The sequence below is a fragment of the Trichomycterus rosablanca genome, chromosome 16 (genome assembly GCF_030014385.1).
Source record: "Trichomycterus rosablanca isolate fTriRos1 chromosome 16, fTriRos1.hap1, whole genome shotgun sequence".
Lineage (NCBI taxonomy): Eukaryota > Metazoa > Chordata > Actinopteri > Siluriformes > Trichomycteridae > Trichomycterus > Trichomycterus rosablanca.
The window spans coordinates 8,862,501-8,880,677 of NC_086003.1; the positions used below are offsets into that span (position 1 = coordinate 8,862,501).

Consider the following 18,177-nt stretch of genomic DNA (forward strand, 5'->3'; position numbering starts at 1 on the left):
GTCTGCCACCTCAGCAGCAGACTTGGTCTTCAAGATGATCAGCACTTTGGTTTGTGGTTGAATCTGAAATTGAGGTCAGGTTGCACTTCACATGAAAGTCTGGTGTGCTGGGGTTCTTTTTATACACACCTGGGAATGTGTTAATTACATTATTTGTCCCAGGTGAAGCTCTAATCTGTGATTGGTTGAATCATTTAAAGACACAACAAGACTTGTCCTTGCAAAAACAGATGTTATGGGCTTTACCAAGCTGTGGACATCAGGACACTTCTTGACAGTTTCATTTTGCACCCAGTTATTAATGTGAAAGCCCTTGGCATTAAAGTGAACCATTTATTGTAACAATTGATTGATTACAAATAAAGTTATATACCATTTTAAGTTACTATGACCTTACGCGACAAGACTTCTGTCAGGGACTGTAGATGGATAGATAGATAGATAGATAGATAGATAGATGGATGGATGGATGGATGGATGGATGGATGGATGGATGGATGGATGGATGGATGGATGGATGGATGGATGGATGGATGGATGGGTGGGTAGATGGATGGATGGATGGATGGATGGATGGATGGATGGATGGATGGATGGATGGGTGGGTGGGTAGATAGATAGATGGATGGATGGATGGATGGATGGATGGATAGATGGATGGATGGATGGATGGATGGATGGATGGGTGGGTGGGTAGATAGATAGATAGATGGATGGATGGATGGATGGATGGATGGATAGATAGATGGATGGGTAGATGGATGGACGGACGGACGGACGGACGGACGGACGGACGGATAGATGGATGGATAGATAGATGGATAGATAGGTAGATAGGTAGGTAGATTGATAGGTAGGTAGATTGATAGGTAGGTAGATTGATAGGTAGATAGATGGATAGATAGATGGATAGATAGATAGATAGATAGATAGATAGATAGATAGATAGATGGATGGATGGATGGATGGATGGATGGATGGATGGGTGGGTGGGTGGATGGATGGATGGATGGATGGATGGATGGATAGATTGATGGGTAGATAGATAGATTGATTGGTGGATGGATAGATGGATAAATTGATGGGTAGATAGATAGATAGATAGATTGATGGGTAGATAGATAGATGGATGGATGGATGGATGGATGGATAGATAGATCGATAGATAGACAGATACTTGAAGGAAATGAAGTCCTCAGTAGCTTGTTACATACATCAAAAATAATAGTACACTGCAAAGATTCACAGTAGACAAACAATTACCTGCATAATAACACACTATGTAATAAGCGTACCAGCTTGACCATTTACTGTTGAGGAGAAGTTAAATCAGTTTAATTTTTAACAGTTAAATTATATATTTTTTAGCTATAAATGATTTGCTTTTCCCTAAAACCTTAAAATAAAGTAAACACTAATATAAATCCAATAATAAGCTCAAGTGATTAATTTGTATACCTTTACATAGTGATAGTTTTAAAAGTTTAACATAAGTTTATTAATAACTAAATAATTACTATTATTATAATACTGTTTTGATTTCATATTAAATAACAGCCCTATCTTTGTTAACCTTTCAGGGTTCAACATGTGCGTTTACAGAACAAATTCTGAGGAACTACGGATTGCGTACTGGATTTTACAGGTACAAAGACATGTATCCTGTGACTCATTGATGGTTGAGTTCAGGCATGTTTGTGTATGTACTCATCACCTTGGATAATAATTTGAATGGTTGCTCATTTTAAAAAGTGTGTCTTTGTGCTTTAGTCAGTTAGAGCCAGTAAATTGCTATTCACATTTAATAGACTTTTGGGCTGTTTGCACAAGTGTGTTAAGGTATTTGATATAGCTGAGAACATGTCATGAATGATTAGTGCAAAGTTGTGCAATATAGAACATTTTAACTTTACTGGACTTTGCACTCTTGGATAAACAGGCAGGAAAAAGGCACTCTAAAAGTGGTGCTAAAAGTGTGTGTCTACAGCTATGTAATTATGCACATTTTAAGTTAAAATACAGATATAATGCATTTTTTTTGTCATAATGGTAGCCTAATGGTACTGGTGTACTTGCAAATATTTGTATTTATTTATTTTTTTGGGGATGGGATATCTTGTTGAATTGTATTTGGTGTTTACATGTGTTATAGTACAGTGGTATCTTGAAACCCAGCGTCAGTTGATTCTGGGAGTGGCGTTATGTTTCAAAGGTGTTGAGTTTTAAGGTATTTTTTCCCCATAAGGATGTATGGAAAACCTGTTAATGCGTCCCATGGTCCCGTGGAGCTGCATATATTTTAGGCATATGTTTGTTTGTTTGTTAGAATTTTACCGTCATGTTACATTCATGACAAAAAATGGTTGTTACTCATTACACAAGGTTCATCACTTCACACAAGGTTATATCGAACGTGGTCATGAGCAATTTTGTATCTCCAATTCACCTCACTTGCATGTCTTTGGACTGTAGAAGGAAACCGGAGCACCCGGAGTAAACCCACGCAGACACAGGGAGAACATGCAAATTCCACACAGAAAGGACCCGGACCGCCCCACCTGGGGATCGAACCCAGGACCTTCTTGCTGTGAGGCGACAGTGCTAGCCCCAAATACTGTAAAGCTTGTGTGTGTATTCTGATAGAAACTATATTATGCCCCTGCCCTACACACTTACAACTCCTCCCCTGGGTTTCCCAGAACTCTGTTGGCTGTAGTTTGACACTGCACTCACTGCCAATCACTTTTGTCAGTTAAATGAATGGTTAAGAGAATAAATAAAAGATTTGTTTTTATTACATTTTACTATATGACCCAAGTTTTGGATTGGGGTTTACAGTAGTTATTACTAATGGTATAGATAAAAGAAAAAAAAATGCATAAGCTAAAAAAACAGAACGAATGTAATAGGTTCAATCTCAAAACAGAAATAGAGGTGCATGTTGTCCTGTATTCTTTTTTGAACGTGGGCCCTTTTGAAAACATCAACACGGTTGATTTGTACAGAACACAAATTGATTTTTATGCATTAACAGAACAAAGTGAATGGATAATAAATTGCATTATCTGTTTACATGTTTTATCATTTTGTGTTCTCATTAATATGTGCTTGTACTATGCAGGGTAAAATCCATGATTCATATAGGAGTTAACAATGAAATACTGAAACTGTGGCATTCCGGCATACCTTCTAAACCCCAAAAACCTTTTTGCAAATAAGCATTTGGCCAGTAATACTTTGGTGGACTTAAAAATGTTCTATACTGTATAAATAATGTGTTGTGATGTTTTTTTGTGTCCTGTTCTAGCTCACCTCACCTGGTCCAGGTCAGAGAGAGGATCCGTGTGAATGGCAACCCCATTGGGAAAGATCTTTTTACTAAATACTTCTGGCAGGTTTACAGCCGGCTGGATAAGACCAAGGTTTGTTAATGGATCATGACTGTGTGGATAAGAAACAGTTTGTCTGTTGTTTGTATTGGAACTATGGGTAATTTTACAACCATCTCATCTTTTTTTATTTATTTATTTATTATTATTATTATTATTTTTTTTTTAAATAAATTTAGCACGTCCAATTTCGTCCCATCTATCATCCTCTCATTAGTGCGGATTCCTGCTCCTGATTGGGGCTGACGAGGCCATTCCACGCCTCCTCCGAAACGTGCACAGCCAATCGACCGTCTTATCACCCACACTTGACGAGTGTAGCGTGGCAGAGTACTGTGCACGGAGGATCACACAACTCCGCCACACCCCCTCCCGTCTCCATACAGGCGCCACCAACCAGCCAGCAGAGGGCGCAACCGCCCCGTTCCTGAGAGAGCATCCCCTTACGGTCTTAAGTCCCGCCCCCCACCCGGACAACAGGCCAATCGTTGTCCATCGTTGCCCAGCCTCGACCGTGAAGGCAGAGCTGGATTCGAAACGACGCTCCTTCGAAATCCAGCTCTGGTTGCAGCGCGTGTCTTTTACCGCTGCGCCACCTGAGCGGCTACAACCATCTCATCTTAAGTCGTAAAGATAACATCTAAACATCGCAGAACAAAATAAGAATCTAAGTGTGTATGGAAAAGACAAAGGGAATGTGTTAAAAGTAAAAATATGTAAAGAAATAGTTAAAGAAAATAGCTGAACTAAATTTAATCTCTACATACTTTTTTAGCCTGCTTTCACCCTGTTCTTCAGTGGTCAGGACCCCCACAGGACCACCACATGGCAGGTATTATTTAGGTGGTGGATCATTCTAAGCACTGCAGTGACAATGACATTGTGGTGGTGTGTTAGTGTGTGTTGTGCTGGTATGAGTGGATCAGACACAGCTGCTGGAGTTTTTAAATACCGTGTCCACTCACTGTCCACTCTATTAGACACTCCTACAGAGTTGGTCCACCTTGTAGATGTAAAGTCAGAGACGATCGCTCATCTATTGCTGCTGTTTGAGTTGGTCATCTTCGAGACCTTCATCAGTGGTCACAGGACGCTGCCCATGGGGCGCTGTTGGCTGGATGTTTTTGTTTGGTAGACTATTCTCAGTCCAGCAGTAACAATGAGGTGTTTAAAAACTCCAGCAGTGCTGCTGTGTCTTATCCACTCATACCAGCACAACACACACTAACACACCACCACCATGTCAGTGTCACTGCAGTGCTGAGAATAATCCACCACCTAAATAATACCTGCTCTGTTGTGGTCCTGGGAGAGTCCAGACCATTGAAGAACAGCATGAAAGGGGGCTAACAAAACATGTAGAGAAACAGATGGACAACAGTCAGTAATTCTGGGCTACACTCTAGAAAATTCTGGGCTTTTGGATGTACTTTGACCTGAAACACTTAATATAACTACTATAATCCAGTAAACCAGTGTATAAACAGGTGTATGAACAAGTGTATGCCATGAACGTAGCCATATACAGTATGTGTAAAGCCATAATGTCTTTCATTTGAGAACGGGTCCTTAAAGTATTTGCATTAGTACACACTAAATAATCAACCATACCTTACCACTATAAAGATCCATGACCTTGCTGCTTTTTTCCTTTAGGCTGCTCATGGCGACAGCATGCCAGCATACTTCCGCTTCCTGACCATTCTGGCCTTTCATGTCTTTCTGCAGGAAAAAGTAAGTGCTTCTATTGTTTTTCAGTTATGATTTATATACACAATAAGCAAAGCACTAAGCAAAAATGGCATCCATGTGAGAGTTTCAGAGTAAAAACGACCACTGACCATAAAGAACACAACGATTCCTCTCACATCTAGATCATCCCCAAGATTTTCACGTTGCATCTAATGGAAGGCTAACACCGTATTCCACCACAGGAACATCATACCATCAGTCGAACACAGTGGTGGTTGTGTGGTGGCATGTGGCTGTTTTAAGTCTGCAGGACCTGGACAAATTTTAAAACATGTCAGGGGATTTAAATAATTATTCAATCCACTGTACAATCAATGACTCAAACGGAGTTTTTCTAGGCAGTCTTGGCCTGAAATTTATCAAGATCTTGTGAAATTACCATAAAAGGACATTGGCTTTTTGTAAGCAGAATGGGCCAAAATTCTCTAACACATAGAACCCTGATGCACCTTTGTTACCTTTGTTCAAACCTGTTGACCTGAAGCTTAGTCTCGTTACTTGACTTTGATGCCTGGTTCCTCTGTTTGTATGGATAACTCTTATTCTCTTCTGTTGTCTGTGCATGCTTGACTATGAAGGTGGACGTAGCAGTTATTGAGGTGGGAATAGGTGGTGCATATGATTGCACAAATATCATCAGGTAAGAAAGTCTTTCATGTTAGTTTAATAACCATGTAATAACTTTGAAGTTTTTCTCTCTTTGTAACTATGTGTGTTTTTTAATGCCGCTTTCTCATTGTTGCAGTGCTCCAAAAAAGTGCTTTAAATACTTTACCCGTAAACCATATAAAGCCAATTGCAGATTAACAATTTTTTGAATGGATTTTTTTAAATGAAAGAAAAGTGTTGAATCTACACAGTCTGCTAAAATATCTCCCAATAGCACAGCAAAATCTCAGCAAGAAGAAAACCACCACTAACCATATGTCTGATATATATTTTGACCCTACACATTTTGGGATTCTGGTCCCATGGCCAGAAAAAAAAAATATTTTTGGTTCTCAAGCACAAATGTGCAATGTAGCCCAATATGTAACTATGGTCCGTTCATGAAGGAGGACTATGCCAAATTTCATGTCAATCGGGCATTCTTTGTTTGCATAACAATATCATGTTATAGCACCACCTAGAACTGCAGTTACACCAAATTTTGCCATGGCCTACGACCTCCTATGTTGTGTGTTTTTGAAGTTTGATAAACGGTGAAATGTTTTCTTAGAGCAGTATATGTGTGCTTTACGCTTGGCTTGCTTCACCCATGTTTTGATTGGCACCTGGAAACGGCACAGTGTAGAAATTCCAACATTATTTGATAATTATTACAGTGCTTTTGTGTTATATTGATTCCACATTTGTGTATGTGGGGTGAGAATCCAGAGGCTCAAGATCTGAGTTGGCGAGGCTGTATGGTTCTTTGAGTCTTTGTGAGACAAGTAATCAAGAGAAAAGTTTTAGACTTTTTTTAGATAAATCATCTGGGGTAGCAGATATAGACCTCAAAGTTTGACACACTAACATCAAGCCAGTCAGGCTGAGCTTGAGCTTGAGTAGTGGCAGGGACTACAGTACTACCTGTTGACCAAGTCTCAAGTCCGTACAACTTCTGGTTTGGTCTGTGCGTTTTGTTTTCTGAACCCGTAGTAAGTTGTAGTTCTAAAACTGTACATAGCAGCCAATGTTTTAGTCAGTTTCAGTCTAGCTACAAGGTGTTTTTTTTTTTTTTTTTTTTTTTTTTTTTTTTTAAGCCTACCATGTAGTATACTTATTTTTTTCTTTTAATTCATGTGGCTTTAGTGTGTTCTTACATTGTTTTTACACACTCCATGCAGCTATCTATTTTTAAGATTATTTAACTAGTTTTACTAGACATTGACCGTGTTTGATGGACTTATAAATTAAATAAAAATTACTGCACTTAAATGGACAAAATATGTTAATTAGACTCAAACTTTGGCAAACAGTTGTATATATCGATACCTGAGTCAGCATAAAATAACCATGCGTGTCTGTAACAAAATGTAATAAGAAAATTGATCAAAGTAAAATAAAGTTTTTTCTTTTCTTGTCGCTACTATACATGACTGGTAGTCATCCAAATCTCACCTATGTATTTCCAGGTATTTTTAGTTTTAGTTATTTTGATTTGTATGTTGTGTACACAGAAGACCGTGGGTATGCGGCATTTCCTCGTTGGGTATTGACCACACCAGCATTTTGGGAGACACGATCGAGAAGATCGCCTGGCAGAAGGGTGGAATATTCAAGGTGTGTTTGTGTAGTGTGTAAATGAACCTCTTTACCCTCTGTACCTGGGTTGTTACCATGATACCTTTAATCAGCATTTTCCAGTAGTGCAACATTCACACAACTTATGTTTTCACCTTGTTTTTTCTGACATCGGTTTTTCGCCAGCCAGTTGGTAGTTTCCTCTTATAAAGCCACACGTGTTCTTTCCACCAGTTGTGCAGGTAACTTAACCAGACAGCAGATGGCGCAGTTGCACTGGCAGCGAGTTTCTATATTTCTATGCAACTGCATATTGATGAACGCTAACTTCAGCTAGTTTTATAGTTTATCTCTGCGTTTTAGCTAATTAACGTCTCTACCAAACCAATTTTTTAACCTCATTTTTGAGGGTCAGATTCTCCAACTAAAATTTTGAGAGAATTCTACTGATTATTATCTTGGTTGTCATCAAGCTTGGTTGACCAAGTGTCAGTGGCAACAATAGCTAGCAGATCTGCGGTCAAAGTGACCCAACCACATCTCAGCTCGGACTCTACTCATGGCCCTAAGAAATTGTTGAAGCCACACGACAGTACAGGGCTCCAATATTCTTTGATATAGCCAAATCAAGCCCGCAACCGTTTGTATCACATACGCGCACATGACCCAGTCATTACCGATATATTACGAAAAAACAGATGCTCACAGTAAATTCAATATAACATTTTGTTAGATCCTGGGCAACTGCGGAATTACTGCCAACAAGAAGGCTGACTGCCTAGCCATGGAAATACCAAAGTAGTAAAGCCCAGACCTCAAACTCACATGAACAGACATTATATCCCTAATACCTTTGTGTATGCTAAGCACCTGGCAGGCAGAATGAAACGTTCTACCCAACAACAAGCCCCATGAAATATGCCCTGATGTCCAGCCCCACCAAAAAGTAACTCATAAGTGTAAATATGGTGTTAAAAAAGATATTAATTGTGATTTATTAAACAAATGTGCGGGTTTTTGTGCTTACAGCTTGGGGTTCCAGCATTTACAGTGAAGCAGCAAGACGGGCCAATGACAATTCTGCAAGAACGAGCAGAGGAGATTGGGGTAAGAAGAATAAATCAGTGAATCCATGCATTCCAACTTGCATAATGAATAAATGAACTAGTCAGTAGGGATGCAAAACGTAAAAAGTCAGTTTTTTTAAAAATATAATTGACTGTAATTAGTCAGTGGTTAACCTATAACCGACAAGCACTAACTACATAAAGTACATAAAGAGTAGAAGATCTGCTCCCAATTAGAAAATAGCATCAGTTGTTGGGAACGTGTTAAAACTACATTTTTAACATTAACAATGTAGCAATGAATTAATTAATTAACCACAGTCCTGTTATATGGGTAATTGTAAAAAGATCCCAGCAGGACAGATGTTAAAATATTTGCCATATTTGGTCCTTTGTATTTATTTTGTAATAATTTTTGGTCTGTGTATGTCTGCAGTGCCCGTTGTTCATGTGTCCTGAGTTGGATCAGTACCCGTGTTCAGATGTGGTGAGGTTGGGTTTGGCTGGGCAGCACCAGCATTCCAATGCCACTCTTGCCCTACAGCTTACACACACCTGGCTTCAAAGACGCAGCAGAACAGGTGTGTATTCCAGATGTATTGTAACGTGGGTTTATACATCGTGTTTAAAGAACGTCATCATAATTGAGCCAAGTCTCACTGTATTATTAACCGCCTGTTTAGGCTCTATACACCAGGGGTTTTCAACCTGTCTGGGGGGGCGCGAGTGCCTGACCAGGGGGCATGGCATTACGAGATTTTTTTACTTTTAAAACTAAAGCAATTCATTTTTCACCCACAGCAGACATATTTGATTAGTCTAACTGACCACGCTCACACGCACGTTTAATGTTATCCAGTTCAGTCTGAAAAAACTCTAGATAAGATAAACCGGTGACAAAAGCAACGACGGTGACAACAGCAACGACGTGTGTGTGTCTTTAAGAGAGACGCTCTGTTCACAGTATCGATATAAGTGAATCAGGAGTTGATTCATTTTATGCGAATTGTAAGTTTCTTTTCTCAGTCATCTCTCCGTTTTTTACTGTTATTAATGAATGTCGCGGTTTTAAATAAACACCAGCTACTACAGAACATTTTGTGTGACTCTTAAAAAGCTCAGGCTTAATTAAACTGCTATTACCACAGAGCGGTAGCCGAGTCAGACTCGCTCTGCCTGTGGAGCTAAAAGTTTTCTGTCAGTCAGAGCAGATGATCCTGAACTAACGAACTTAGTAACTGATGTACTTGTGCCTCTGCTTGGCTCTGTAACGCTTACGGTTTACGAAAGTGAACCACGAATTTATATAACGTGCTCATAGAATCGGCTCAGATGGGATCGGGCTGTATTATCTTTTTGAAGTAAATATTTCAATCAGCAAAATTGCATCGTATGTATGATGTGCACAACGTTAATTATGATATTTTAGGTTGTCAAGAGCTTTCGCAATGGTTTCTGTACGATGGTTGACGAACGTGGGGGGGGGGGGGGGGGTTCAAAAAGGTTGAAAACCCCTGCTATACACAAACAAAAAGCTTTACATTCCCTTTCTTGAAATAGTTTACAATGGGTTTTGATCATTGTAGTAGCTAAGCGGTTAAGGTACTGGACTAGTAGTCAGAAAGTTACCGGTTCAAGCCCCACCGCCACCAAGTTGCTACCTTTGGGCCCCTGAGCAAGGCTCTTAATCTTTAATTGCTTGCATTGTATTTAGTCATAATTAATTGTAAGTTGCTTTGGATAAAAGCTAAATGCCGCGAATGTAATTGTACTATGGGAAAAGGGAATATATAACAGGTTGACTCATTACAAAAGTGCAATAGGCTTACACTTTGTTTTGACTTGTTTGCATGGTTTAACATAAAAAAAATAATGTTATGCATTACAACATGTTTGTCTCTATCCTAAAGACTCATCAGTTACACCTGCACTGGGATTTAATGGCCTTCTTACTGCTCCTGTTTTCGAACCTAGTCCATGTATGCTAAAAGGTGAGAACACAGACTATTCAGACACACATTACTGAGTTTGCTTTTGCTTTTGACTGTTGACACAATTCCAATGCATTAAAACATCCTAAATTAACCAATTTCCAACTTCCTATGTATTTAATTTTATTGTAATGCATATTAATTAAACAGTAAATCAAAATTGTATTGCAACAGCTGTGTGCACTTCAGACTGTTATACAATTATTATATTGCTGTAAACTACATTAGATTATGAAATATTTCACTGGTCAATTTTACTTTCCATGATATAATATTACTATTTTTTTTATATGTTGCTCAGACATAGTACAGTGTAAATGTTATTCTTATTAGTTTGACAATTAATGTTGAGTATAAATTTGTGACCAGTGTAGAGATATATATTTTTTAAATGCAGTAAAACTAATTTAATGATGAAATTAAATCTGTCTGGCCATTTAAAAAAAATTGATCAAATAAGTGTAGAGTAAAACGCTGGGTCCTGCCTGGGTCTGTGAAAGCCCAAACTAAACATATTTTATTTTATTAATATGTAATTGTAATAATATAATATGTAATAGTTTTCATAAAATTAAAAGAAAGAATATTTTAGCTGTTAAATAGTATTTGGTATCTATATACGTATGTACACCGATCAGCCATAACATTATGACCACATCCTTATTTCTACACTCACTGTCCATTTTATCAGCTCCACTTGCCATATAGAAGCACTTTGTAGTTCTACAATTACTGACTGTAGTCCAGCTGTTTTTCTGCATGCTTTGTTAGCCCCCTTTCATGCTGTTCTTCAATGGTCAGGACCCCCACAGAACCACCACAGAGCAAGTATTATTTGGGTGATGGGTCATTCTCAGCACTGCAGTGACACTGACATGGTGGTGGTGTGTTAGTGTGTGTTGTGCTGGTATGAGTGGATAAGACACAGCAATGCTGATGGAGTTTTTAAATACCTCACGGTCCCTGCTGGACTGAGAATAGTCCAACCAAAAATATATTCAGCCAACAGCGCCCCGTAGGCAGCGTCCTGTGACCACTGACGAAGGTCTCGAAGATGACCAACTCAAACAGCAGCAATAGATGAGCGATCGTTTCTGACTTTACATCTACAAGGTGGACCACTAGGTAGGAGTGTCTAATAGAGTGGACAGTGAGTGGACACGGTATTTAAAAACTTCAGCAGCGCTGCTGTATCTGATCCACTCATACCAGCACAACACACACTAACACACCACCACCATGTCATTGTCACTGCAGTGCTGAGAATGATCTACGACCCAAATAATACCTGCTCTGTGGTGGTCCTGTGGGGGTCCTGACCATTGAAGAACAGCATGAAAGGGGGCTAATAAAATATGCAGAGAAACAGCTGGACTACAGTCAGTAATTGTAGAACTACAAAGTGCTTCTATATGGTAAGTGGAGCTGATATAATAGACAGTGATTGTAGAAACAAGGAGGTGGTCATAATGTTATGGCTGATCGGTGTATGTTTGTATTGATTTTTCTTACTTTTGGTAAACATCAAATTTTCAAACAGCATCATATTTTCAAGATTGATTCTCATTTTGTGTGTGTGTGTGTGTGTGTGTGTGTAGGTCTTGCTGAGACTGAATGGCTGGGTCGGAATCAGACACTGAAGCGTGGCAGTATCATGTACTTTCTGGACGGTGCTCACACCACACGCAGCATGCAGGCGTGTGTGAACTGGTTTACTGAAGCTGCTACACAGCATGAGAAAAACACTGTGTGAGTTTCTTCATCTTCTGTGGTAGCTCTAGGTTATAAATTCCCATTTTCACTTAATAAGTCATATATTTTTTATTTAAGAAAAAAATTAACTGTTTGTTTAGGTGGTTTTACTTTAGGATTGTTGTAAGACAAGTATAACTAACATTTATAAATTATAATTTATTAGACAATGGCTAGACATAACTGTCGCCAATGGAAACCGTTTAAAATAGTAGTAGTGGTCAAAAGTGTCTGTACTAATGTAATACTGGTAATCCACAAAGTTGAATCAGTTCATCTGGACACAAGTTTGTCCAGATGAACTGATTCAACTTTGTGTATTTGTGTACCTGGATTATTGAGCATGCATCAACAGTAATACTGGTAAATTGCCATACCCTTGTGAACCTCAGAAACAGTTAAACATTAAAATAATAAATTCCATTAATATGAAGAAATTTGTGTGTAGGGTGGGGTAGAGTCAGCATTTGTTTACCACCCTGGACAACTGTGGCATGCACAGATCAACAAAAAATTATTAATTTTTATAATAAGATAACTGTACTGTATGATCTATGTCACATTTTAATTTATAATTTATTAAAGTTCTCAAAATTGTATTTAAATTTATTTAAAGGTTTAATTTGGTTTGTTTACTTTGTGAATGTTCTTAAAAGAATAAATATATTTTCTATATCTTAACATTTGTACATTTTTTTAAAATGGGACGGGGAATTGATAAGCAGAATCGAATCGGAATCAGAATTGCAAAAACACAATCAATTCCCAAACCTAGTTGTACATTTCTGTCTCTGTCCTGGAACCAAACCAGCTTCACCATTTAAAATAAATGTGTAAATATGTCTTTTCTGTAATTATTGGCTCCACAAGTGAAGCAGTGTGTATTTGTGTGCTTGTGTAGTGGCTCTGTGGTACGGGTGCTACTGTTTAATGCTACAGGAGAGCGGGATTGTGGTGCCATGCTGAAACTGCTTGTGGTAAGATGCCTACATCAGTGGTCAAGTTCATTTGTCAGTTTTTGACATATTACTAGGTTGTTGTTGTTTTTTTTGTTTTTTTGTCACGTTAAGCGTATAAGAATCCCTTTAAAAAGCTGATTCTCCCAATTTAGATTAGGTGGAATTTGTCATATATACAGTGTATCACAAAAGTGAGTACACCCCTCACATTTCTGCAGATATTTCAGTATATCTTTTCATGGGACAACACTGACAAAATGACACTTTGACACAATGGAAAGTAGTCTGTGTGCAGCTTATATAACAGTGTAAATTTATTCTTCCCTCAAAATAACTCAATATACAGCCATTAATGTCTAAACCACCGGCAACAAAAGTGAGTACACCCCTTAGTGAAAGTTCCTGAAGTGTCAATATTTTGTGTGGCCACCATTATTTCCCAGAACTGCCTTAACTCTCCTGGGCATGGAGTTTACCAGAGCTTCACAGGTTGCCACTGGAATGCTTTTCCACTCCTCCATGACGACATCACGGAGCTGGCGGATATTCGAGACTTTGCGCTCCTCCACCTTCCGCTTGAGGATGCCCCAAAGATGTTCTATTGGGTTTAGGTCTGGAGACATGCTTGGCCAGTCCATCACCTTTACCCTCAGCCTCTTCAATAAAGCAGTGGTCGTCTTAGAGGTGTGTTTGGGGTCATTATCATGCTGGAACACTGCCCTGCGACCCAGTTTCCGGAGGGAGGGGATCATGCTCTGCTTCAGTATTTCACAGTACATATTGGAGTTCATGTGTCCCTCAATGAAATGTAACTCCCCAACACCTGCTGCACTCATGCAGCCCCAGACCATGGCATTCCCACCACCATGCTTGACTGTAGGCATGACACACTTATCTTTGTACTCCTCACCTGATTGCCGCCACACATGCTTGAGACCATCTGAACCAAACAAATTAATCTTGGTCTCATCAGACCATAGGACATGGTTCCAGTAATCCATGTCCTTTGTTGACATGTCTTCAGCAAACTGTTTGCGGGCTTTCTTGTGTAGAGACTTCAGAAGAGGCTTCCTTCTGGGGTGACAGCCATGCAGACCAATTTGATGTAGTGTGCGGCGTATGGTCTGAGCACTGACAGGCTGACCCCCCACCTTTTCAATCTCTGCAGCAATGCTGACAGCACTCCTGCGCCTATCTTTCAAAGACAGCAGTTGGATGTGACGCTGAGCACGTGCACTCAGCTTCTTTGGACGACCAACGCGAGGTCTGTTCTGAGTGGACCCTGCTCTTTTAAAATGCTGGATGATCTTGGCCACTGTGCTGCAGCTCAGTTTCAGGGTGTTGGCCATCTTCTTGTAGCCTTGGCCATCTTCATGTAGCGCAACAATTCGTCTTTTAAGATCCTCAGAGAGTTCTTTGCCATGAGGTGCCATGTTGGAACTTTCAGTGGCCAGTATGAGAGAGTGTGAGAGCTGTACTACTAAATTGAACACACCTGCTCCCTATGCACACCTGAGACCTAGTAACACTAACAAATCACATGACATTTTGGAGGGAAAATGACAAGCAGTGCTCAATTTGGACATTTAGGGGTGTAGTCTCTTAGGGGTGTACTCACTTTTGTTGCCGGTGGTTTAGACATTAATGGCTGTATATTGAGTTATTTTGAGGGAAGAATAAATTTACACTGTTATATAAGCTGCACACAGACTACTTTTCATTGTGTCAAAGTGTCATTTTGTCAGTGTTGTCCCATGAAAAGATATACTTAAATATCTGCAGAAATGTGAGGGGTGTACTCACTTTTGTGATACACTGTACATATACAGGTGTACAGTCCAACAAAAATTGTTTAGAAGCTGGGGTCAGAGTGCCCCTGGAGCAGAGAGGGTTAAGGGCCTTGCTCAAGGACCCAACATTGACTGCATGGCAAAGCTGGGATTCAAACTGTCAACCTTTCAATTGATAGCCCAAAGCTCTACCCACTAGGCCACCACTGTTCCAGTATTTTAAAGGAGCTGTTTAAAAGTTTAAAAGTATACTACCACACTGAGAAAAACAGAAATACAGCTGGATCTGATGGTTATTTGTGTCATGGTACACTTTTAATGACGTTTCACCACACCGCTCAAGCCAAGTGGCAATTAGCACCAAGCCTTGTGGTGAGCGAAGTGCCAAATGCTTCACATCTGAATGCACCCTGAGGTTGATAGCTGAACCCTTTGGTAGGTCCTTTTGGATAGGTGTGTGTGCTTCATTTTAAAACCCATAAAATTCTATTTTTAAAAAGAAAAGTGTATAAATATAGAAATGTTTTGCTTCTCTTAAGAAATTATCTTGTATTAATCAATTTTATCTCAACGTTCCATCCTCTCTGTTCTTTTTTTTTTTACCCAAAATAACTTCAAATTAATTATTGTAACATTGTTAATTGTCTTTTTTACAACTTATTTGAACTTGGAGTGTTTGTTATTTGTCATTATATGTGATTATGTTTGTGTTTTGTTAGTGTTGTGGGGACACTTTTCCTTTTAAAAACTTTGTAAAAGATTATATTTTAATTTGGGCAGCACTGGGTAGCACTGTCACCTCACAGCAAGAACGCCCTGGGTTCGATTCCCAGGTGGAGCAGCCCGGATCCATTCTGTGTGGAGTTTGCATGTTCTCCTTGTGTCCTTGTTGGTTTCCTTCCACATTCATGCATGTGAGGTGAATTGGAGATACAAAATTGTCCATGACCGTGTTTGACATTAAAATCTTGAACTGATGTATCAAGTGTAACCAGTAATTATCTGCCCTGTCATGAATGTAACCAAAGTGTGTAAAATATGACGTTAAAATTTTAATAAATCAATAAATATTAAGATTTTGTTCTTTACGGCTGGCTCAGTGGTAAAATACGCTAGCACACCAGAGCTGGGATTTCGAATGCATTGTATCGAATCTCAGCTTTGCCATCCGGCTGAGCTGGGCTGCTATATGAACAACGTTTGGCTGTTGTTCATACAGGGTTAGGGAACCGGATAGGGACCTCATAACTGATGCAATTACAGCAATGGTGTCTGCACAGAGTAGAGGAATCATGCTGATCAGGGTGTGGCTGTCCGTGCACAGGGCTGATTCGCATATGAACTCGGCTGGTGCAGGTGAAAAAATGCAGTCGGCTACTGCTCGCGTATCGGAGGGGACGTGTGTCAGTTTGCTCTCCTCAGTCAGGGTTGGGGGTCAGCAACAGTAGAGAGGAAGCGTAATGCAATTGGGTAAAAATTGGACGCGCTAAATATCGGGAGAAAATGCATTAAAAAAAAATGTTGTTCTTTAGTCACTTTTCATGTTTATTAATATAATTTAAAAAAAAAAAAAAAAAAAAAATAAAAAATATATATATATATATATATATATATATATATATATATATATATATATATATATATATATATATTGTGTGTTTCTTTCCCCACAGCCATGTCATTTTGATTTCGCTGTGTTCTGTCCTAACATTACAGAGGTCAACAGTGACTGTAATGCAGGTGAGTAGGAATTTTTTAAATATTTGTATTTTTTAAATTTCAGGACCTTGTAACCCACTTCTCTCCTTTTTTGCTGTAGATCAACAAAACTTCAACGTATCTATAGAGAACATGCTCACACGCTGCCTGGACAACCAGCAAAGCTGGCGCATCCTCTCCGGCCTAGAGAAGGAGCAGCCGGGAGTGGAGCTTCTGATCGGCGGCAGCAGGCATCTCCCTCTGAGGACAGAGCGACACACCGCTACGTTAGTTTTTCCCTGCATTCTGAGCGCCCTGCAGTGGATCACACAGGGACGCGATCCGGTTCTGTTCGAGTCCACCAAGTGCGTCATCCCTGTGGAAGCTAGTGTTGATGCTAAAGCGTTACCGCTGAGAGAGGCTGCTAATGTGCACGTGCTCATCACAGGAAGCTTGCACTTGGTCGGTGGGGCACTGAAACACCTGATACCAAACCTGGCATCCTAATACATTTTTTGTTGTTGTTTGTGTGGGAACCTTAGAGGTTTTCTAAAACTGTTTACTCAAGCCTAGTGTGTTTCTCCTTACGCACAGGGCCATACACAATCAGGCTGCTGTCAAACCTTATTTGGTAGTCCTGCTGATCAGGAAACTGAAGCACTTAGCCTTTACTTGTGCCTTAGTGTTCACTAAGCCTGTTGCAGCATTAATTACCCATTTATTTAATTTTTGTTATTATAAGGACTTAAATGATAAGCTCTATGGCTGGACATTTCAACATTTGACAATTAGTTGTAGTAAACTTTTGCATCATCTTTCGTTCTGTTTTCAGACCATCCAATGGTCATTAACAGCAATTTAATTTAGTAAAAAATAAATATGCATATTGTATATTTAACATATAAATATGAACTGGAACTGTGTGTGTTTAAATTGATTTAAATTGTTTATGCAAACCAACACAGCATGTCTCCTTGTTTCTACACTCACTGCCCATGTTATCAGCTCCACTTACCATATAAAAGCACTTTGTAGTTCTAGTATTACTGACTGTAGTCCATCTGTTTCTCTACATACCCTTTTAACCTGCTTTTACTCTGTTCTTTAGTGGTCAGGACCCCACAGAGCAGGTATTATTTAGGTGGTGGATGATTCTCAGCACTGCAGTGACAATGACATGGTGGTGGTGTGTTAGTGTGTGTTGTGCTGGTATGAGTGGATCAGAAACAGCAGCGCCGCTGGAGTTTTTAAACACCGTGTTCACACACTGTCCACTCTATTAGACACTCCTACCTAGTTGGTCCACCTTGTAGATGTAAAGTCAGAGACGATCGCTCATCTATTGCTGCTGTTTTAGTTGGCCATCCTCTAGACCTTCATCATTGGTCACAGGACGATGCCAATTGGGCGCTGTTGGCTGGATATTTTTGGCTGGTGGACTGTTCTCAGTCCAGCAGTGACAGTGAGGTGTTTAAAAACTCTATCAGCGCTGCTGTGTCTGATCCACTCATACCAGCACAACACACACTAACACACCACCAGCATGTCAGTGT

The 18,177-nt window shown here is 39.5% G+C and overlaps 1 protein-coding gene across 1 annotated transcript in view; it reads left to right on the plus strand.

Annotated features, from left to right (window-relative positions):
• Positions 1–17,601, plus strand: part of fpgs (folylpolyglutamate synthase) — a 22,822-nt gene extending 5,221 nt beyond the window's left edge. The window contains exons 4-15 of the mRNA XM_063011500.1: positions 1,581–1,645; positions 3,308–3,422; positions 5,046–5,123; positions 5,720–5,781; positions 7,304–7,406; positions 8,397–8,474; positions 8,871–9,015; positions 10,345–10,425; positions 12,024–12,174; positions 13,079–13,154; positions 16,600–16,666; positions 16,746–17,601. Coding sequence (XP_062867570.1) covers positions 1,581–1,645; positions 3,308–3,422; positions 5,046–5,123; positions 5,720–5,781; positions 7,304–7,406; positions 8,397–8,474; positions 8,871–9,015; positions 10,345–10,425; positions 12,024–12,174; positions 13,079–13,154; positions 16,600–16,666; positions 16,746–17,131 — 1,407 coding nt within the window. The 3' untranslated portion in view covers positions 17,132–17,601. The remainder of the gene's footprint in view (positions 1–1,580; positions 1,646–3,307; positions 3,423–5,045; positions 5,124–5,719; positions 5,782–7,303; positions 7,407–8,396; positions 8,475–8,870; positions 9,016–10,344; positions 10,426–12,023; positions 12,175–13,078; positions 13,155–16,599; positions 16,667–16,745) is intronic.
• The last annotated feature ends 576 nt before the right edge of the window (positions 17,602–18,177 follow it).